The sequence below is a fragment of the Chiloscyllium punctatum genome, chromosome 10, assembly GCF_047496795.1.
Source record: "Chiloscyllium punctatum isolate Juve2018m chromosome 10, sChiPun1.3, whole genome shotgun sequence".
In the NCBI taxonomy this organism is placed as follows: domain Eukaryota; kingdom Metazoa; phylum Chordata; class Chondrichthyes; order Orectolobiformes; family Hemiscylliidae; genus Chiloscyllium; species Chiloscyllium punctatum.
Genome location: NC_092748.1, coordinates 114,634,867 through 114,657,700, shown reverse-complemented (window position 1 = coordinate 114,657,700; position 22,834 = coordinate 114,634,867). Strand labels below are relative to the sequence as shown.

The following is a 22,834-nucleotide window of genomic DNA, read 5'->3' as shown; positions in this document are numbered from 1 at the left end:
CCCACTCCCCAGAGCCTGTGTCTCCCCCCCCCTCCCCCCAGAGCCTGTGTCTCCCCCCCCCCAGAGCTTGTGTCTCCCCCCCCACCCCCCAGACCCTGTGTCTCCCCCCGCACCCCCCCACCCCCACCCCCACCCCCCAGACCCTGTGTCTCCCCCCCACCCCCACCCCCAGACCCTGTGTCTCCCCCCCCACCCCACCCCCCAGACCCTGTGTCTCCCCCCCCACCCCCAACCCCCAGACCCTGTGTCTCTCCCCCCACCCCCCCGACCCTGTGTCTCTCCCCCCCCACCCCCAGACCCTGTGTCTCTCCCCCCCACCCCCCAGACCCTGTGTCTCTCCCCCCCCCCCACCCCCCAGACCCTGTGTCTCTCCCTCCCCACCCCCCAGACCCTGTGTCTCTCCCCCCCCACCCCCCAGACCCTGTGTCTCTCCCCCCCCACCCCCCAGACCCTGTGTCTCTCCCCCCCCCACCCCCCAGACCCTGTGTCTCTCCCCCCCCCCACCCCCCAGACCCTGTGTCTACCCCCCACCCACTCCCCAGACCCTGTGTCTACCCCCCACCCCACTCCCCAGACCCTGTGTCTACCCCCCACCCCACTCCCAGACCCTGTGTCTACCCCCCCCACTCCCCAGAGCCTGTGTCTCCCCCCCCCTCCCCCCAGAGCCTGTGTCTCCCCCCCCCCTCCCCCCAGACCCTGTGTCTCCCCCCCCCACCCCCCAGACCCTGTGTCTCCCCCCCCCCCACCCCCCAGACCCTGTGTCTCCCCCCCCACCCCCCAGACCCTGTGTCTACCCCCCCCCACTCCCCAGAGCCTGTGTCTCCCCCCCCCACTCCCCAGAGCCTGTGTCTCCCCCCCCCCACTCCCCAGAGCCTGTGTCTCCCCCCCCCACTCCCCAGAGCCTGTGTCTCCCCCCAGAGCCTGTGTCTCCCCCCAGAGCCTGTGTCTCCCCCCCCTCCCCCCAGAGCCTGTGTCTCCCCCCAGAGCCTGTGTCTCCCCCCCCTCCCCCCAGAGCCTGTGTCTCCCCCCCCCCCCCCCCCCCCCCCCCCAGAGCCTGTGTCTCCCCCCCCCCCCCCCAGAGCCTGTGTCTCCCCCCCCCCCCCAGAGCCTGTGTCTCCCCCCCCCCAGAGCCTGTGTCTCCCCCTCCCCCCAGAGCCTGTGTCTCCCCCTCCCTCCCCCTCCCTCCCCCTCCCTCCCCCCTCCCCCTCCCTCCCCCTCCTCCCCCCTCCCCCTCCCTCCCCCCTCCCCCTCCCTCCCCCCTCCCCCTCCCCCCCCCCTCCCCCTCCCCCCCCCCCTCCCCCTCCCCCTCCCTCCCCCCTCCCCCTCCCTCCCCCCTCCCCCTCCTCCCTCCCCCCCCCTCCCCCTCCCCCTCCTCCCCCCCTCCCCCCCCTCCCCCTCCCCCTCCTCCCTCCCCCTCCTCCCTCCCCCCCCCCTCCCCCTCCCCCCCTCCTCCCCCTCCCCCCTCCCCCCCCCCTCCCCCTCCCCCCCCCCCCCTCCCCCCCCCCCCCCCTCCCCCTCCCCCCCCCCCTCCCCCTCCCCCCCCCCCCTCCCCCCCCCCCCTCCCCCTCCCCTCCCCCTCCCCCCCCCCCCTCCCCCTCCCCCCCCCCCCCCCTCCCCCTAGAGCCTGTGTTTCCCCTCCCCCCCAGAGCCTGTGTCTCCCCTCCCCCCCAGAGCCTGTGTCTATGATGGTAATGTTGTCAAAGGCAATGGTTTGATTTCTGTTGGAGATGGCCATTGCTGGAGGGTGTGTGATGTAAATAATTATTGCCACCTGTTAGCCCAGAGCTAGATGATGTGTGGGCACAGGCGATGTCCTAGTGGTATTATCACAAGATTATTAACCCAGAGACCCAGGTACTGTTCTGGGGACCTGTATTTGCATTCCACCCTGGCAGATGTTGGAATTTGAATTCAGTAATAATCTGGAAATGACCATGAAACCCCTGCTGATTGTCAGGAAATCCCATCTGGCTCACTAGTGCCCTTTAGGGGAGGGAACTGCCACCCGTACCTGCCTACAGACTTCAGATCCACAGCAAAGTGATTGACTTTGAACTGTCCGATGGGCAATAAATGTTTATCAAGCCAGTGACATTCACATTATGAAGGAATAAAAAAGATATAATCCAGGATTTTCTGGATGCAGACTGCTTTGGTATCTGACGAGTTGTGAAATAGTGCTAGTTGTAAACTATCCCTAAACATCCCAACTTTCTGACCTCATGACAGAGAGAAGGTCATTAACGAAACAGCTGACATTGATCGGGCCAAGGAAGTCCTGTCAGGATGTCCTGGAGTTGAGATGATTGGCTTCCAACAGTTTAATGGTCCTGTTCCTGTGTTGTAACCACAACCACCTTCCTTTGTGCTAGGTATGGCTCCAAATAGCAGAGCTTTCCCTGATTCCCTTTGATTGGAGTTGAGTTTTGCTAGATCTTCTTGATGCTGTGTGATGTCCATAAGAAATAGGAACAGGAGTAGGCAGTTCAGTCCCTCGAGCCTGCTCCCCTCTTTAATAGGATCACGGCTGATCCAACATTCCTCGTGTCTACTTTCCTGCCCTTTTCCCCCATAACTCTTGATTTCCCAACTGATCAAGAATCTATCCATCTCAGCTTTAAATATATAACAAGCACTCATACTGTTTAGCCTTTGCTTGTAAGACAGTCCCTCCACACCTAAGATTATTATAACAAACCTTCTCTGAGCTGCCTCCAGTGAAACAATATCTTCTTAAATAAGGGGTCTAAAACTGCTCACAGTTCTCTAGATGTGGTCTCCTCAGCACCATGTACAGTTGTAGTCAGACGTCTCTACTTTTATACTCCAAAAGTGCTGTTGAGAATAGGAGTCAGTTAATAGAATCAAATCAGCGATTGATAGAAATTTGTTTGGCAGGTTTCTGTGAAATTGAGGCAACCAAATGCAGTGAAGATGCGCTGTGTTCCTGATTGCATTGATGGTGAGGGCTCCAACACCCCTGCCCCTCTCCCACTCCCCCCCCACTTTCCATTTTGTCATTGTGACAGCTTTGCATTTGCATGGTATTTTCAGTGCGCTGAAATATCCTTGTGGGTCTGCACAAGCCCTGATGAAGGGCTTTTGCCCGAAACGTCGATTTTCCTGCTCCTCGGAGGCTGCCTGACCTGCTGTGCTTTTCCAGCACCACTCTAATCTTGACTCCTTGAAATAAGAGTCTACATTCCATTGGCCTTCCTGCTGCCCCTGGGTGCTAGCTTTCTGTGTTTCATTTGCAAGTCCCTTGGTGTTCCAGCTTTCTGCTGTTTTTCTCCATTTAAATAATAGTCATTTCATTTCTTTATTTTGGAACGGAGAGCAATGCCAAGGGTATTTGCTCCGACCGCCAACATTTTTATACACGTTTGTACAAGAGACCAAACAAAAATTCAGACTAAATAGTCATGAGATTAAATGCCACAGATTATTACAGAAAAGCTACAACTGTAGGTTATGCAGGACCTTAAAATCAGTACCTTAACTTATTGAAACTTCACTTGGTATTACAAATATTTAGTATCACATTATTGATCAATTATCACTGATGAGTGTCCATCATTCTTTCAAAATATGGAAACCCTGTGAATTGAAAATCAGAAGAAAACTTCCACCCTCTGAGGTTTTCTTTGGAAATTCAGGGACAATTTTGAAGGGATTTTGTCTCCTCCCCTTGCAACATTTTAGGCATTCAACCAAGAAAGGTATCACACAATGTCTCCCTATATCAATTCACAATACTCTAGCAGACTAACTATAGTCAAAGTTTCAGCTGTTCCTCAAATTATTTCACGATCATGTTAACAAAGTATCTGAATATCAGAGCACGCTAGTAGCTTCTGTACAATACACTCTGAGGTCCCCATCAAGCCACAATCAAGAGATTGGAGCACAAATCCAGGTTGGTACAAATTCCAGTGAAGTACTGTCAGGGGGGTGACATCCTTCAGGTGAAAGGTTAAACCAAGGTGCCATCTGCCCTCGTGGATGGATTCGGCACTATTTCACCAAAACAGCAGTGCTAACCACGGCACCACCATGCAATTAGGGATTGTCAATAAAAATGTGGCCTAGCCAGTGATGCCCTCATCCTGTGAATGAATTTGTTAGAAGTCTCTGCATTTAGAATGTTCAGTTCTGTCGGAATTTTATATGTTTCAATGAGAACCCCTCTCATTCTTCTAAACGCCAGTGATTTGAAGCCCTGTCCACCCAATCTCTGCTCATACAACAAACCTGCCGTTCTAGGCATCAGTCTGGTTATATCATTTCTTGAGTAAGGAGACCAAAACTGCACACAGTACTTCAGGGTGTGATCTCACCAAGTGCGTGGACAGCTGCAGCAAGACTTCCCTGTTGCTGCGTTTCAACCTTTTTGGCAACGAAGGCCAACACACAGGAATAGGAAGGGTTTGGAGGGATATGGGCCGGGTGCTGGCAGGTGGGACTAGATTGGGTTGGGACATCTGCTCGGCATGGACGGGGTTGGACCGAAGGGTCTGTTTCCATGCTGTACATCTGTATGATTCTATGCCAATGGCCTTCCTAACTGTTCGCCACTCCTGCTTGATTGCTTTCGATGACTGGTGAACCAGGTCATTCAGGTCTTTCTGTACATGAACATTTCCCCCAGTCAACCATTTCAATAATACTCTGCTATTCTTTTTCCTCCTACAGAATTGGACTTTGCATTTATCTGCATTGTACTACATCTGCTGTGCATTTTCTCACTGACTCAACTTGTCTAACTCTCCCTGAAGCCTTTTTGCATTATTCTCATTACACACATGTAGCTTTGTGCTACCAGCAAAATTGAAAATATCAAACTTGATTTCCTCATCCAGATCATTGATGTATTTTGTTAGGACGACACAGTGGCTCAGTGGTTAGGACTGCTGCGACACAGCACCGGGGACCCAGGTTCAATTCCATCCTCGGGCGACTGTCCTGTGTTGAGTTTGAACCTTCTCCCCATGTCTGTGCGGATTTCCTCCAGGTGCTCCGGTTTCCTCCCACAGCATTAAGATGTGTAGGTTATGTGGATTGGCCGTGGGAAGTGCAGGGTTACAGGGATAGGATAAGGGGCAGGGTCTGGGTGGGATGTTCTTTGGAAGGTTGGTGTGGATTCTATGGGCGGGAAGGCTTGCTTCTAGACTGTAGGGATTCTATAATGGTGAATATCTGTGGCCCAAGCTCAGTTAGCTGAATGGCTAATTTGCAATGCTGCAAGAGTTCAGTTCCCTTGGCTTGGGCTATCATGGAGCAATACTTCGAAACTCCTGAGATATAGTGACCCTCAGGTTATACCACCACCAGTCATATCACTCTAATGAGAGAACAGCCCTACGGTACCTTCACTCTTACCCATATTGCTAGTTACATTCTTAAAAAAAATTCCAGTAGGTTTCTCAAACACAATCTCCCTTTCATAAATCCATGTTGACTTTGTGGAATCCAGATGGTATTTTTAAGTGACCTGCTATCACTTCCTTTACAAGATTCCAGCATTTTCCCAACTATTGACGTTAGGTTCGCTGGTCAATAATTCCCTGCATTTTTTTCCCCTTCCTTCTCCTCTTTTAGGTGGGGTTAGATTTATCACTCTCCAATCTGTCAGGATTGTTCCAGAATCTGCAGAGATTTGGAAGCTGGTAACCAATGCATCCCCTCCTTCCATGGCCACCTCATTTAGCAGGCTAGAATGTACATCATCAGGCAGTTGGAATCTGTAGTCTGCACTGGTTGTCCTGTTCGTCAGGCCCCGAGATTTATCAGATTTCAGTCCCATGAATTTCTCCAGCACAATTTTTTTTTAGTAATATTAACTTCCTTCAATTTAGCGCGGTGGCTCAGTGGTTAGCACTGCTGCCTCACAGCGCCAGGGTCCCAGGTTCGATTCCAGCCTCGGGCGACTGGATGGAGTTTGCACGTTCTCCCCGTGTCTGTGTGGGTTTCCTCCAGTTTCCTCCCACAACCCAAAGATGTGCAGGTCAGGTGAATAGGCTGTGCTAAATTGCCGATAGTGTTCGGTGCATTAATCAGGGGTAAATATAGGGTCTGGGTGGGTTAGTCTTCAGAGGTCGGTGTGGACGTGTTGGGCAGAAGGGCTTGTTTCCACACTGTCGGGAAACTAATCTAATCCTCTTTCCCAAAAGATGCTACCCAGCATTTCAGAGAAACTTCCGTGTCTACTGTGAGTACAGAACAAAATAACTGTTTAATTGCTCTGCCATTTCCTTGTCCCTCTACATTTGTATACATTAATTTTTTTCATATATTAAGACAGACTGTTATAGTCTGCTTTTATCTTCCTGACAAGTTTACTGTCATACTCTGTTTTACCCCTCTTTATCAAACTTTTTTTTTCTGATTAAAAAAAACTGCTCCTAGCCCTTAAGCCTGCTTCTTTGTCTACTACTTTTATATGACCCCTCTTTGCATTTATCTAGGACTATCCATAAGTAGTTAAGAATATAGTATTTAACAATATCCAAGATTACAATAGCCATCAATATTTATAGCGTAATGCTAAGAGGATGCCTCCCCTTATGGGACAGTCTGGGACAAGAGGGCGTCCTGTCAGAATGAAGGCTGATTTAAGACTGAGATGCGGAGGAATATCTTTAGATTAGATTAGATTCCCTACAGTGTGGAAACAGGCCCTTCGGCCCAACTAGTCCACACCGACCGTCCAAAGAGTAACCCACCCAGACCGATTCCCCCTAACTAACGCACCTAATTCTACGGGCAATGTAGCATGGCCAATTCACCCTAACCTGCACATCTTTGGACTGCTTGTCTGAGGATTCTGAGTCTTTGGTGCTCCTTGCTTTGGAGAGGTGTTGTGCCGAGTCCCTGTGCATATTTAAGGTAAAACTTAGATTAGGGACAGCATGGTGGCTCAGTGGTTAGCTCTGCACGTTCTCCCCGTGTCTGCGTGACTTTCCACCGGGTACTCCAGTTTCCTCCGACAATCCAAAGATGTGCCGGTTAGGGTGGATTAGCCGTAGGAAATTGCCCACAATGTTCAGGGAGGTGTAGATTAGGTGCATGAGTCAGGGGTAAACATAGAGGAATAGGAGAACGGCTCTGGGTGGGTTACTCTTCAAAGGGTCGGTGTGGACTTGCTGGGCCAAAGGGTCTGTTTCCTCACAGCGGGAATTCTATCTTTCTCAAGTCTTCATCATTCGGGAAATCATAGTGTTTGGGGGACAGGGCAGAAAAGCGGGTGTGAGGAATGTTGGATCAGCCAGGCTCCTATTGAAGGAGGGAGCAGGCCGGAGGGATTGAAGAGTCTTCTCCTGTTCTTATAGTCTGAAAGTAAGTTTGCTTCTCCTGATGGGAGAGAATACCTCTTGAGAGGCAAAGTTAAAAATCACTCAACACCAGGTTATAGTCGCAATAGGTTTATTTGGAAGCACTAGCTTTTAGAATGCCGCTCCTTCATCAGGAAGGGAAACTGTTGGGTGGAGGTGAAAGCTTTTAACGAAAGTAAAACCCTGGAACTGGTTCTGCAGGTCTTTAAACTACTTTGTGTTTGTTTTCATGTCAGGGTTGGGCCACTTCGCTGATTGGAAGCAAATCCTGTGGTTGCTGTAAGGGCGAGTATTCTGGACTGGGTGTCGTAGACAGGGTAGGAATGGGGCACTTTGAAATGAGAAAAGATAACAAAAGGCTTGTGTTTATTTAGCTCCTCATGACTACCGGATTCAAACAATTAAGGGACAGTGTGTAAGCAAGCTCCCACAAACAACAATGTGATGAGAACTAAGTAAATACTTTGTGATGTTGACAAAGGGGATACATAGAAAATAGCAGCACGAGTGGACCATTCGGCCCATCAAGCTTGCTTTGCAGTTCAGCATGATCATGGCTGATCCACCATCCCACTGTCTTCCCGTACGTAGAAACATGGAAAAAGAAAGTATTGACTAGGGCACAGAGAACTCCCCTTCTGTTCTGCGGAATAATACAGTGGGATTATGCCCATCCATCTGGGAGCACAGCTAGGACATTGGTTTAAGGTCTCACCTGAAGACAACACTTCCAACAATGTAACACTCTGTCAGTACTTCACTGGAGTGTCAATCTTGCTTTTGTGCTCAGGTCCTGAAATTGTATTTGAACACTCAACCTTCTGAATCAGGTGAAAGTGCTACCAAAAACCCATCGCTACTGTGCCCACATTTGATTATGATTGAGTCCTGTTGGTAAAGAATACCTTGATACTTTGCATAAGGGCAGGGTTGAACCCGATAGTTAATGTCTGATTAACTGTGGGATTCCTTTCAGAAACTATGAAAGGCTTTTTACCACTGACGACATCCTGATCTACTCCCTGCTAACATCTGCGCCAAAGGCAAGAATTCCACCTTCTTTCATGTGGCCTTGCACAGGTTTAATACCTCTCCAGTCTTGCTGAAGCATTGATGTTGCTGTTGGAAGTGTGGTCTCCAGACTGGACACAGTGCTTCGTTTACAACAGACCAGTGACTTATAAAGATGTAGAATAACTTCTTCACTTTGTATGGTATGCTTCTATTTAAAAGGCCTAAAAAATCATAATTTATTAACCACTTGTTTCTGAACTGAATCCTGGACTGTTTTGGTGCTTGGGGTAGATATTAGCCAACATCTGATTTAAAACATTTCCTCTTCATCACTCAGGCTATGAGCACGAAAGGTTTGAAAGATGCAATGCAGAACGCTGCCAAGGAGTTCCTCTCCTTTGTGGATAAAGGGGTGTCCCCCTACCATGGTAAGTCGTCATTTCATTTGATTACTTGCAGATTATGGCATAGTCGTGAGGGAGAATTTCAATGACTGCTTCTGATTTACAGTCGTTCCAGTTTCATTCACCAATAAACGTCCAGTGTTCTGATCCCAGCTGATGTTAATACGAAACAGGTCAGATTCCAGAACGAAATCTGGTTTCAAGGACCAAATCGGATGATCAGTGCGGTCATGTTGGGCCAAACGGCCTGTTTCCACACTATAGGGATTCTAATTCTAATTCTGGTGTGTAATTTTTACAATTGGTTACCATTGGTTAATCGCTAAACATTTTCACATGAAGCGGGAGGTGTTTAACGACAGAATTTTATTTCTCAAAAATAGAGAATACAAACCTGACACCACCAGCAAAACAATGTTTAAATCTGTTTCCCAACACTATCTTCTTACAGCTGCTCAGTTCCAGAGAAATTTTCCTCCTCTTTTAACTCTCTCAACAGACTCGGTTTGTTTTCCTTGGATTGCAGAGACCATTTTACCTTCCAAGTCCCCTGGCATGAACCTCTATCTATTCTGATTTGGCTTGGAAACTTCACAGACTAAAAACCACTTCTGCTGTGGTGACTGGTTCCCCTGAACTAAATTAGATTGGATTCCCTACAGTGTGGAAACAGGCCCTTTGGCCCAACCAGTCCACACCGACCCTCCAAAGAGTAACCCAACCAGACCCATTTCTCTCTGACTAATGCACCCAACACTATGAGCAATTTAGCATGGCCAGTTCATCTGACCTGCACATCTTTGGACTGTGGGAGGAAACCGGAGCACCCGGAGGAAACCCACAAAGACACGGGAGAATGTGCAAACTCCTCTCAGACAGTCACCCGAGGCTGGAATCGAACCTGGGACCCTGGTGCTGTGAGGCTGCAGTGCTAACCACTGAGCCACCGTGCCGCCCCTTGGTTATTCTGAATGCTTGATTATTCTGAACCAACTCCTTGATCCTTCTGTTCTGAACTCAAAACTTAGTATGTAAGTTAGCTCACTGAGCTGGAAGGTTTATTTTCAGATGTTTCGTCGCCATGACTAGGTCACATCATCAGTGAGCATCTCCGGTGAACTGGAAACTGTCACTGATGATGTTACCTAACATGGTGACGAAACGTCTAAAAACAAGCCTTCCAGCTCAGTGAGCTAACTTGTATACTTAGCATCAAGTTGAGCTATAAATCTTCTCAAAACTTAATGCCTTTGTTTACTCTGCCTGTCATAAACTCTAAATGCTTGGGTTGTAAGAGTTACAAATTACAACCTGATCACAAACTGAGCTGTAAATCTTCTCCAAAATCACAGTCTAAATGTTTATTCCATTAACACTGCACGGGGGTCTGATGGGTGGTTGATTGAACCCACATCTCTTAACAATGATAAGTTTAAGTCACTCTTCGAAATGGACTTTCTGACCATTTTAAAACCACAAACACCTTCACAGGATAACCCAACATCTTATCTCTTTCCTTTTTGTAAAAGTCCGAAATGATAATATATTGTTACACACCAGCAATGTCCTCCAGAAATAGAGTCATAGAGATGTACAGCATGGAAACAGACCCTTCGGTCCAACCTGTCCATGCTGACCAGATATCCCAACCCAATTTAGTCCCACCTGCCAGCACCCGGCCCATATCCCTCCAAACCCTTCCTATTCATATACTCATCCAAATGTCTCTTAAATGTTGCAATTGTACCAGCCTCCACCACATCCTCTGGCAGCTCATTCCATACACGTACCACCCTCTGCATGAAAAAGTTGCCCTTTAGGTCCCTTTTCTTTCTTTCCCCTCTCACCCGAAATCTATGCCCTCTAGTTCTGGACTCCCCCACCCCAGGGAAAACACTGTCTATTTATCCTATCCATGCCCCTCATAATTTTGTAAACCTCTATAAGGTCACCCCTCAGCCTCCGACGCTCCAGGGAAAACAGCCCCAGCCTGTTCAGCCTCTCCCTATAGCTCAAATCCCCCAACCCTGGCAACATCCTTGTAAATCTTTTTGAACCCTTTCAAGTTTCACAACATCTTTCCGATAGGAAGGAGACCAGAATTGCATGCAGTATTCCAACAGTGGCCTAACCAATGTCCTGTACAGCTGCAACATGACCTCCCAACTCCTGTACTCAATACTCTGACCAATAAAGGAAAGCATACCAAATGCCTTCTTCGCTATCCTATCTACCTGGTACTCCACTTTCGAGGAGCTATGAACCTGCACTCCAAGGTCTCTTTGTTCAGCAACACTCCCTTGGACCCTACCATTAAGTATATAAGTCCTGCTAAGATTTGCTTTCCCAAAATGCAGCACCTCGCATTTATCTGAATTCAACTCCATCTGCCACTTCTCAGACCATTGGCCCTTCTGGTCCAGATCCTGTTGTAATCTGAGGTAACCCTCTTCGCTGTCCACTACACTTCCAATTTTGGTGTCATCAGCAAACTTGCTAATTGTACCTCTTATGCTGGCATCTAAATCATTTATGTAAATGACAAAAAGTAGAGGGCCCAGCACCGATCCTTGTGGCACTCCACTGGTCACAGGCCTCCAGTCTGAAAAACAACCCTCCACCACCACCCTCTGTCTTCTACCTTTGAGCCAGTTCTGTATCCAAATGGCTAGTTCTCCCTGTATTCCGTGAGATCTAACCTTGCTAATCAGTCTCCCATGGGGAACCTTGTCGAATGCCTTACTGAAGTCCATATAGATTACATTTACTACTCTACCCTCATCAATCCTCTTTGTTACTTCTTCAAAAAAATCAAGTTTGTGAGATTTGATTTCTCACGCATAAAGCCATGTTGACTATCCCTAATCAGTCCTTGCCTTTCCAAATACATGTACATCCTGTCCCTCAGGATTCCCTCCAACAACTTGCCCACCACCGACATCAGGCTCACCGGTCTACAGTTCCCTGGCTTGTCCTTACCGCCCTTCTTAAACAGTGGCACCACATTTGCCAACCTCCAGTCTTCTGGCACCTCACCTGTGACTATCGATATACAAATATCTCAGCAAGAGGCCCAGCAATCACTTCTCTAGCTTCCCACAGAGTTCTCGGGTACACCTGATCAGGTCCTGGGGATTTATCCACCTTTAACCGTTTCAAGACATCCAGCACTTCCTCCTCTGTAATCTGGACATTTTGTAAGATGTCACTATCTATTTTCCTTCAGTCTAAATCTTCCATATCCTTTTCCACAGTAAATACTGATGCAAATTATTCATTTAGTATCTCCCCCATTTTCTGTGGCTCCATACAAAGGCCGCCTTGCTGATCTTTGAGGGGCCCTATTCTCTCTGTCGTTACCCTTTTGTCCTTAATATATTTGTAAAAACCCTTTGGATTCTTCTTAATTCTATTTGCCAAAGCTATCTCATGTCCGCTTTTTGCCCTCCTGATTTCCCTCTTAAGTATACTCCTATTTCCTTTATTCTCTTCTAAGGATTCACTTGATCTGTCTATACCTGACATATGCTTCCTTCTTTTTCTTAACGAAACCCTCAATTTAGAACATAGAACATAGAACATAGAACAATACAGCACAGAACAGGCCCTTCGGCCCACGATGTTGTGCCGAACTTCTATCCTAGATTAAGCACCCATCCATGTACCTATCCAAATGCCGCTTAAAGGTCGCCAATGAATCTGACTCTACCACTCCCTCGGGCAGCGCATTCCATGCCCCCACCACTCTCTGGGTAAAGAACCCACCCCTGACATCTCCCCTATACCTTCCACCCTTCACCTTAAATTTATGTCCCCTTGTAACACTCTGTTGTACCCGGGGAAAAAGTTTCTGACTGTCTACTCTATCTATTCCTCTGATCATCTTATAAACCTCTATCAAGTCACCCCTCATCCTTCGCCGTTCCAACGAGAAAAGGCCGAGAACTCTCAACCTATCCTCGTACGACCTACTCTCCATTCCAGGCAACATCCTGGTAAATCTTCTCTGCACCCTCTCCAAAGCTTCCACATCTTTCCTAAAGTGAGGCGACCAGAACTGCACACAGTACTCCAAATGTGGCCTAACCAAAGTCCTGTACAGCTGCAACATCACCTCACGACTCTTGAATTCAATCCCTCTGCTAATGAACGATAATACTATATAGGCCTTCTTACAAACTCTATCCACCTGAGTGGCAACCTTCAAAGATCTATGTACATAGACTCCAAGATCCCTCTGTTCCTCCACCTGACCAAGAACCCTACCATTAACCCTGTATTCCGCATTCTTATTTGTTCTTCCAAAATGGACAACCTCACACTTGGCAGGGTTGAACTCCATCTGCCACTCCTCAGCCCAGCTCTGCATCATATCTAAGTCCCTCTGCAGCCGACAACAGCCCTCCTCACTGTCCACAACTCCACCTATCTTCGTATCATCTGCAAATTTACTGACCCACCCTTCGACTCCCTCCTCTAAGTCATTAATAAAAATTACAAACAGCAGAGGACCCAGAACTGATCCCTGCGGAACTCCACTTGTAACTGGACTCCATGCTGAATATTTACCATCTACCACCACTCTCTGACTTTGACCGGTTAGCCAGTTTTCTATCCAATTGGCCAAATTTCCCTCTATCCCATGCCTCCTGACTTTCCGCATAAGCCTACCATGGGGAACCTTATCAAATGCCTTACTAAAATCCATGTACACTACATCCACTGCTCTACCCTCATCCACATGCTTGGTCACCTCCTCGAAGAATTCAATAAGACTTGTAAGGCAAGACCTACCCTTCACAAATCCGTGCTGGCTGTCCCTAATCAAGCAGTGTCTTTCCAGATACTCGTAAATCCTATCCCTCAGTACCCTTTCCATTACTTTGCCTACCACAGAAGTAAGACTAACTGGCCTGTAATTCCCGGGGTTATCCCAATTCCCTTTTTTGAACAGGGGCACAACATTCGCTACTCTCCAGTCCCCTGGTACCACCCCAGTTGCCAGTGAAGACGAGAAGATCATTGCCAACGGTACTGCAATTTCCTCTCTTGCTTCCCACATAATCCTAGGATATATCCCGTCAGGCCCGGGGGACTTGTCTATCCTCAAGTTGTTCAAAATGTCCAACACATCTTCCTTCCTAACAGGTATCTCTTCGAGCTTTTCAGTCCGTTTCACACTCTCCTCTTCAACAATACGGTCCCTCTCGTTCGTAAATACTGAAGAGAAGTACTTGTTCAAGACCTCTCCTATCTCTTCCGACTCAATACACAGTCTCCCACCACTGTCCTTGATCGGACCTACCCTCGTCATTTCTTTAATCATCCAGCATTCCCTATACCTACCAGCCTTCCCTTTCACCCTGACAGGAATATACTGTCTCTGGATTCTTGTTATCTCATTTCTGAAAGCTTCCCATTTTCCAGCCGTCCCTTTCCCTGCGAACATCTGCCTCCAATCAGCTTTCGAAAGTTCTTGCCTAATACCATCAAAATCGGCCTTTGTCCAATTTAGAACTTCATCTTTTAGATCTGGTCTATCCTTTTCCATCACTATTTTAAAACTAATAGAATTATGGTTGCTGGTTCCAAAGTGCTCCCCCACTGACACCTCAGTCACCTGCCCTGCCCTTTCCCAAGAGTAGGTCAAGTTTTGCACCTTCTCTCGTGGGTACATCCACATACTGAATCAGAAAATTTTCTTGTACACACTTAACAAATTCCTCTCCATCTAAATCTTTAACACTATGGCAGTCCCAGTCGATGTTTGGAAAGTTAAAATCCCCTACCATAACTACCCTATTATTCTTACAGATAGCTGAGATCTCCTTAGAAGTTTGTTTCTCAGTTTCCCTCTGACTGTATGGGGGGGGGGGGTGTATAATACAGTCCCAATAAGGTGATCATCCCTTTCTTATTTCTCAGTTCCACCCAAATAACTTCCCTGGATGTATTTCTGAGAATATCCTCCCTCAGCACAGCTGTAATGTTATCCTTTCTCAAAAATGCCACTCCCCTCCTCTCTTGCCTCCCTTTCTATCCTTCCTGTATCCTGGAACATTAAGCTGCCAGTCCTGCCCATCCCTGAGCCATGTTTCTGTAGTTGCTATGATATCCCGGTCCCATATTCCTAACCATGCCCTGAGTTCATCTGCCTTCCCTGTTAGGCCCCTTGCATTGAAATAAATGCAGTTTAATTTATTAGTCCTACCTTGTCCCTGCCTGCCCTGACTGTTTGACTCACTTCTGTTCTCAGCTGTACCCATCTCAGATCGATCTCTTTCCTCACTATCTCCCTGGGTCCCACCCACCCCCACCTTACTAGTTTAAATCCTCCCAAGCAGTTTTAGCGAATTTCTCTGCCTGTATATTAGTCCCCTTCCAATTTAGGTGCAATCAGTCCTTCTTGTACAGGTCCCTTCTACCCCAAAAGAGATTCCAATGATCCAAAATAGACAATAGACAATAGATGCAGGAGTAGGCCATTCCGCCCTTCGAGCCTGCACCGCCATTCAATATGATCATGGCTGATCATTCCCAATCAGTATCCTGTTCCAGCCTTATCTCCATAACCCTTAACTCCACTATCTTTAAGAGCTCTATCCAATTCTTTCTTAAATGAATCCAGAGACTGGGCCTCCACTGCCCTATGAATCCTTCTCCCATATACCAGCTCTTCTTCTCTAGTGTGCAGACATTGCCTGTGATAAGTTCCTGGTTGATTGTAATGCAATTACAATGCTATCTAAGTTTGCACAGAGCAACGTTCCAAAAGGGATAGGTGAAGCACCTGAACTGTAAACAATTTGCTTGGGTTTGGGGAAAGGGTAGGGCCTGCTCTCTGAAATAGCCTCGCCAGTCACTCAGTTGCAGGGAAATAGGCAGCACATACTTGTGCCAATTACACCCACATCCCGTAAAAGAATTAATAGTTAAACAAGTACAGGTTGTTCCTTCTGGTTTTAAACAGCATTCCACCTTCATTGTCAAGGTCTTTGTGTTGTCAGCAAACATTCAGAATAAAGATGTTTCTTTTTCTTTCTGATGACAAGTTACACGCAAAACAGTAATTATCTATCTTTCATGGACAATAAATATTTCTGGCATCTGACCTTCCCTCCTTTCAGATTGATGACATTTATAGTATATCCCCTTAACCTTTCATATAATAGTTTCTCTTTCAATATTACGTTTAACGAGCAGAGAGCCAAGAGGTATCTGTGGTGCAATAACTTTAAGGTGACAGTACTAGAATACTTCTGACAGGAGAACCACTATGTCAAGGCTTTTCACCTTGTACTCTTCAGAACAAACGCATGAATCCCAAATTTCAAACAATCACAACAGGTTAAACTGCAGGACAAATTGTGCTGACTTGCCAAGTTTGGCAATGTGTCTCTCTACTAGATCCTCACCTCATACCATTCCGACCTTCCCATACCATCACTATCATATAACCCATCCTCCTTTCGAGCCCTCCTTATGCAAACCCAACCCCATTCCAGACTCTCCATTTCATAACCCCCACCTCTCATGCCATTCTCCAGCTCGCTCCCATTCCACTTGCTGTTGGTTCCACCCATTACATCCACTTGTAAAGTGCTTCACGTTTGCAATATCTTATATTCCTGGGGGATGATTAATTAGAGATATTAAAAGTTTATTGCAATGATTGGGTGCTGTGTATCCTGGCATCTCTCTCATAATAAATGTAACAGTTGCACATATTAAACCCTTAAACTGACCGATTGAAGTACCATATATACTTGTGTGAAAGTTAGGTTTAGAGACCAACGGTAAAAGGTAAGGCGGGGTTGGCTTTTTATATGAGTGCTATTTTTGAGACCAGTTCGACGGAACTGCTGATAATGAAGAGATGAGGTCCCCAGTGTTTGAACATCTGACTTAAAAACATTTGGACTTCGAAGTACGACCCCATACAGGGGTGTAATTTCAAGGACCTGACATACAAATATTCCCCGTGCTTATGAAATGCTGCTTTACATTGTCCTACATTTCATTCCAACTAATGCAGTAATCGACATGCAAATGGACTCCATTTGTCTTCTGGGCAGGGTTTTTAATCAGCTGTAAAGGCAAAATACTGCAGGTTTGGAAATTCTGGAGAAATTCAGCAGGTCAAAGGCGATCTCAGTTATCTGTAAGAATAATAGGGTGGTTATGGTCGGGGATTTTAACTTTCCAAACATAGACTGGGACTGCCATCGTGTTAAGGGCTTAGATGGAGAGGAATTTGTTAAGGGTGTACAAGAAAATTTTCTGATTCAATATATGGGTGTACCTACTAGAGAAGGATCAAAACTTGACCTACTGTTGGGAAATAAGGCAGGGCAGGTGACTGAGGTGTCAGTGGGGGAGCACTTTGGGAGCAGCGACCATAATTCTATTACTTTTAAAATAGTGATGGAAGAGGATGGACCAGATCTAAAAGTTGAAGTTTTAAATTGAAGAAAGACCAATTTTGATGGTATTAGGCAAGAACTTTCCAAAGCTGATTGGAGGCAGGTAAAAGAACAACTGAAAAATGGGAAGCCTTCAGAAATGAGATAACGAGAATCCAGAGGCAGTATATTCCTGTCAGTGTGAAAGGCTGGTAGGTATAGGGAATGCTGGATGATTAAAGAAGTTGAGGGTTTGGTTAAGAAAAAGAAGGAGGCATATGTAAGGTATAGACAGGATAGATCGAGTGAATCCTTAGAAGAGTATAAAGGCAGTAGGAGTATACTTAAGAGGGAAATCAGGAGGGCAAAAAGGGGACATGAAATAGCTTTGGCAAATAGAGTTAAGGAGAGTCTAAAGGGTTTTTACAAATATATTAAGGACAAAAGGGTAACGAGGGAGAGAATAGGGCCCCTCAAAGTTCAGCACGGCAGCCTTTGTGTGGAGCCACAGGAGATGGGGGAGACACTAAACAAGTATTTTGCATCAGTATATAATGTGGAAAAGGACATGGAAGATTAGAATGTAGGGAAATAGATGGTGACATCTTGAAAAATGTCCATATTACAGAGGAGGGAGTGCTGGATGTCTTGAAACACATAAACGTGGATAAATCCCCAGTACCTGATCAGGTGTACCCTAGAACTCTGTGGGAAGCTAGAGAAGTGGTTGCTGGGCCTCTTGCTGAGACATTTGTATCATCGATAGTCACAGGTGAGGTGCCAGAAGACTGGATGTTGACTAACGTGGGGCCACTGTTTAAGAAGGGCGGTATAGACAAGCCAGGGAACTATAGATCGGTGAGCCTGACCTTGGTGGTGGGCAAGTTGTTGGAGGGAATCCTGAGAGACAGGATAACATGTATTTGGAAAGGCAAGGACTGATTAGGGATAGTCAACATGGCTTTGTGCGTGGGAAATCATGTCTCACAAAATTGATTGGGATTTTTGTACACACTTAACAAATTCCTCTCCATCTGAACCCTTAATACTATGGCAGACCCAGTCTATGTTTGGAAAGTTAAAATCCCCGACCATAACCACCCTATTATTCTTACAGATCACCTAGATCTCCTTACAAATATGTTTCTCAATTTCCCTCTAACTGTTAGGGGGTCTATAATACAATCCCAATAAGGTGATCATCCCTTTCTTATTTCTCAGTTCCACCCAAATAACTTCCCTGGATGTATTTCTGGGTATATCCTCGCTAAGTAGAGCTGTAATGTAATTCCTTATAAAAAACACACTCCCTCTCCTCTCTTGCCTCCCTTTCTATCCTTCCTGTAGCATTTGTATCCTGGAACATTAAGCTGCTAGTCCTGTCCATCCTTGAGCCATGTTTCTGCAATTGCTATGATATTCCAGTCCCATGTTTCTAACCATGCCCTGAGTTCATCTGCCTTCCCTGTTAGGCCCCTTACATTGAAATAAATGCAATTTAATTTATCAGTCCTACCTTGTTCTTTGCTTTGTCCCTGCCTGCCCTGACTGTTTAATTCGCTCCTTTTCCCAACTATACCAGTCTCAGATTGATCTCTTTCCTCACTATCTCTCTGGGTCCCACCCCACTACCTTACTAATTTAAATCCTTCTGAGCAGCTCTAGCAAATCTCCCTGCCATTATATTAGTCCCCTTTCAATTTAGGTGCAATCCGTCCCTCTTGTACAGGTCACTTCTACCCCAAGAGAGCTTCCAATGATCCAAAAATGTGAATCCTTCTCCATTACACCAACTCCTCAGCCATGCATTCATCTGCTCTATCCTCCTATTCCTGCCCTCACTAGCTCATAGCACTGGGAGTAATCCAGATATTACTACTCTTAAGGACCTCCTTTGTAAATTCCTGCGTAACTCTCTGTAATCTCCCTTCAGAATCTCAACCTTTTCCTTTCCTATGTCGTTGGTTCCAATGTGGATAATGACCTCCTGCTGGCCCCTCTCCCCGTGAGAACATTCTGCACCCTCTCTGAGTCATCCTTGATCCTGGCACCAGGGAAGCAACACACCATTCTGATTTCTCGCTGCTGGCCACAGAAACGTCTGTCTGTACCTCAGACTAGAGAGTCCCCGACACAGTCGATCGCTTGGAACCCGACGTACCCCGTATTACATTAGAGCCAGTCTCAATGCCAGAAACGTGGCTGTTCGTGCTACATTCCCCAATGAATCCATCACCCCCTACATTTTCCAAAACAGTATACTTGTTTGAAGTAGCCACAGAAGACTCCTGTACTACCTGCCTACCTCTCTTACCTTGCCTGGAGTTAACCCATCTATGTGACTGTATCTGTGACTGTTCCCCCTTCCTATAACTGCCCCTTGCTTTTGAAAATTCCTCATTGCCTCTAACTGTCTCACCATGTGCTGCCTTTGTCTGTTCCTCTCCCTTTTAAAACTGCTGTTGTTTTGACTTTTTTCTCTCCAAAGTTCCAAAACAATGCAGCAGCATATAAAACAGTAATTGCTGCTCCTGCAATTCGAGGAAATCACCTCCAAGACCTAAAATAACTCCAAAAAAAAGGAGCAGCTGTTACAGCCAGAAGTTTTTCCTGTCCTCCATCTTGAATTACCCAGAATCCTTTCAAGTTTCACAACATCCTTCCTATCGTAGGGAGACCAGAATTAATGCGGTATTTCCTGGGTAGATGTTGAAGTTCCCTCTTCTGGGAGAATCTAGAACCAGGGCCATGGTTTAAAAATAAGCGATCATCCATTTAAGAGAAGAGGAAACGTTTTTTGCTGTTAGGGTTTTGAGTCTTTGGGATTCCCTACCATAAAAGGCAATGGATGCAGACTCTTTATATATCTTGTCAGGCAGAGACAGATTCCTGATTAGCGATGGGATGAAAGATTATTGGGGATATGCAGGATAATAGAGTTGGGGTTCAGATTGGAATGACCTTGATCTAATTGAAAGGCAGATCAGGCCCAAAGGGCCATGTGGCCTATTCTCCTTCCTTATTTGTCTGTTTGATTTGGTTGTCGCTGGCCATGGTACTGAATGTAGCTGTAAAGTATAATTCCAGCCTGTCTGATTCTGATAGCTTCAATGAGATCAGAGCAGTTAGAACATAGAACATAGAACAGTACAGCACAGAACAGGCCCTTCAGCCCACGATGTTGTGCCGAACACTGATCCTCATGTATTCACCCTCATATTTCTATGACCAGTCCAGTAGTCTCTTAAATGTCCCTAATGACTTTCACAACTGCTGCTGGCAACGCATTCCATGCTCTCACAACTCTCTGTGTAAAAAACCCGCCTCTGACATTCTTGCACTATTCCTGCCAACTCTCCTTCCAAAATAAGCATATGGCAAAAGTAAGGACATTTTTGCAAACGTTTCTCACGATAGTGTCCTAGACCCAGCCAGCTTCAGCTGTTTGGAAAACAATCCTCCCTCAATCATCCCTTTACATGTAATGGCATTATTACCTCTGAAGTCCCCACTATTAACATCCTGGGGCATATTATTGACCAGGAAGTGCTGGGGCTAAACCTATAAACGCTGTAGCTACAAGTCTGTTAGAGGCTGGGAGTTCTGCAGTGACCAATTCACTTCCTGATCCCAAAGGTCTGTCAGTCATTCAAAAGGCACAAGTCGGGAGGGTGATGGAATACTCCCCACTTGCCCTGGGTGGGTGCAGTTCCAACAACACTCAAGAAGCTCAACACCATCCAGGACAAAGGCACCTGATTGGCACTATATCCACTACCTTCAATATTCACTTCATTCTTCACCAATGCACAGTGTGTACCATCTACAAGATGCATTGCAGCAACTCATGAAGGCTTTTTAAACAACACCTTCTGAACACAGGACAATTAGCATCTGGAAGGACAAAGGTTCCATATACATGGGAATACTAGCACCTGCAAATTTTCCTCCAAGTCAAACACCATCCTGAATTGGAATTATATTGTTGTTCCTTCACCATTGCTGAGTCAAAGTCCTGGAACTCCCTCCCTAACTGCACTATGAGTGTACCTACACGATATGGACTTGAAGCACTTGATGGAATGCTTCTTGTAGATGGTACACATTGCTGCTACTGAATGTCGGTGGAAAAGTGCATGTTTGTGGATGTGGGATAAATCAGGTGGTGGTTTGGTCCTGAATGGTATCGAGCTCTCGAATGTTATTGGAGCTGCACTCACCTAGACAAGTGAGGGGAGTTCCATCATGCTTATCACACTTGGAATATTGTGTCCAGTTCTGGTCACCCTACTATAGGAAAGATACAGAGGCTTTGGAGAGGGTGCAAAGAAGGTTCACCAGGATGCTGCCTGGACTGGAGGGCTTGCCTTATGAAGAAGGGTCGAAAAAGCTCAGACTTTTCTCTCTGGAGAGAAGGAGGAAGAGAGGAAACCTGAATGAGGTGTGCAAAATAATGAGAGGAATAGATAGAGTCAATAGCCAGAGACTTTTCCCCAGGGCAGGATTGACTGGTACGAGAAGTAATAGTTTGAAGATATGAGGAGGAAGGTATAAAGGAGGCATCAGAGATAGGTTCTTTCCACAGAGAGTTGTGAATGGAATGCGTTACCAGCGGTGGTGGTGGAAGCAGAGTCATTGGGGACATTTAAGCGACTGCTGGACATGCACATAGACAGCAGTGAGTTGAGGGGTATGTAGGATAGGTTACTATATTATACATTAGGATTAAATCTCGGCACAACATCGTGGGCCAAAGGCCTGTTCTGTGCTGTATTTTTCTATGTTCTACGTTCTATACTGTCTGTAAGTGTGAAAAATGTGGTGCTGGAAAAACACAGCAGGCCAGGCAGCATCCGAGGAGCAGGAGAATCGACGTTTCGGGCATAAGCCCTTCTTCAGGAATGACGTTGGTGTGCCAGACAGGCTGAGATAAAAGGTAGGGGGGAGGGAATTTGGGGGAGGGGCGCTGGGAATACGATAGGTGGAAGGAGGTGAGGGTGATAGGCCGGAGAGGGGGTGGGGGCGGAGAGGTCGGGAAGAAGTTTGCAGGTCAAGAGGGCGGTGCTGAATCCGGGGGTTGGGACTGAGATAAGGTGGGGGAAGGGGAAATGAGGAAGCTGGAGAAATCTACATTCATCGCGTGTGGTTGGAGGGCAAGTTTGGTCAGGCTTTGGGGAGCCAGGAGTTGAGTTACTTGTTGCAGGATTACTAGCTTTTAATATGTTCTTGTAGCTAGGGCAGCATGGTGGCTCAGTGGTTAGCACTGCTACCTCACAGCGCCAGGGACCCAGGTTCGATTCCAGCCTTGAGCGACTGTCTGTGTGGAGTTTGCACATTCTCCCTGGTCTACAGTGTAAGGTCTGCAGTTAGAAGTCAATCTATTCCCCCTGGGCTGTGGCCATCAGTCTAAATTTTTATAACTTGTACCATCTGCATCCCAGCCGCTGTAAGTAAAATTCAACATCCTCCCATTATTTTTTGTACCTGTTCATTAGCTTTTGACACTAGTCTAATGTCTGACATGAAACTTGCAGGGGGGATGGTGTGGTGGGAAATAGACATAATAAAATGTTTGATCTGAAGCAGTGTCTGTAAAATGTGTGACTCGGTGATGGAAACTGCACATAACCACTTGTTGATAATGTTAGGACAGCAGTGCTGTGCACCCCTTCACCATCCCTTG

General features: G+C 46.7%; 1 protein-coding gene across 7 annotated transcripts in view; it reads left to right on the top strand.

The window, feature by feature from the left end:
• The window catches only part of dnpep (aspartyl aminopeptidase), a 95,880-nt gene that overhangs the window by 35,030 nt on the left and 38,016 nt on the right, over positions 1-22,834 (top strand). For 3 of the 7 annotated variants that reach the window (XM_072579974.1, XM_072579977.1, XM_072579978.1), the window contains exon 2: positions 8,683-8,773. In XM_072579974.1, coding sequence (XP_072436075.1) covers positions 8,683-8,773 — 91 coding nt within the window. Of the gene's footprint in view, positions 1-3,819; positions 3,917-7,567; positions 7,649-7,869; positions 7,915-8,307; positions 8,546-8,682; positions 8,774-22,834 lie in introns of those variants that run through there. The other 4 variants (XM_072579976.1, XM_072579979.1, XM_072579973.1 and 1 more) reach the window with 4 other exon arrangements.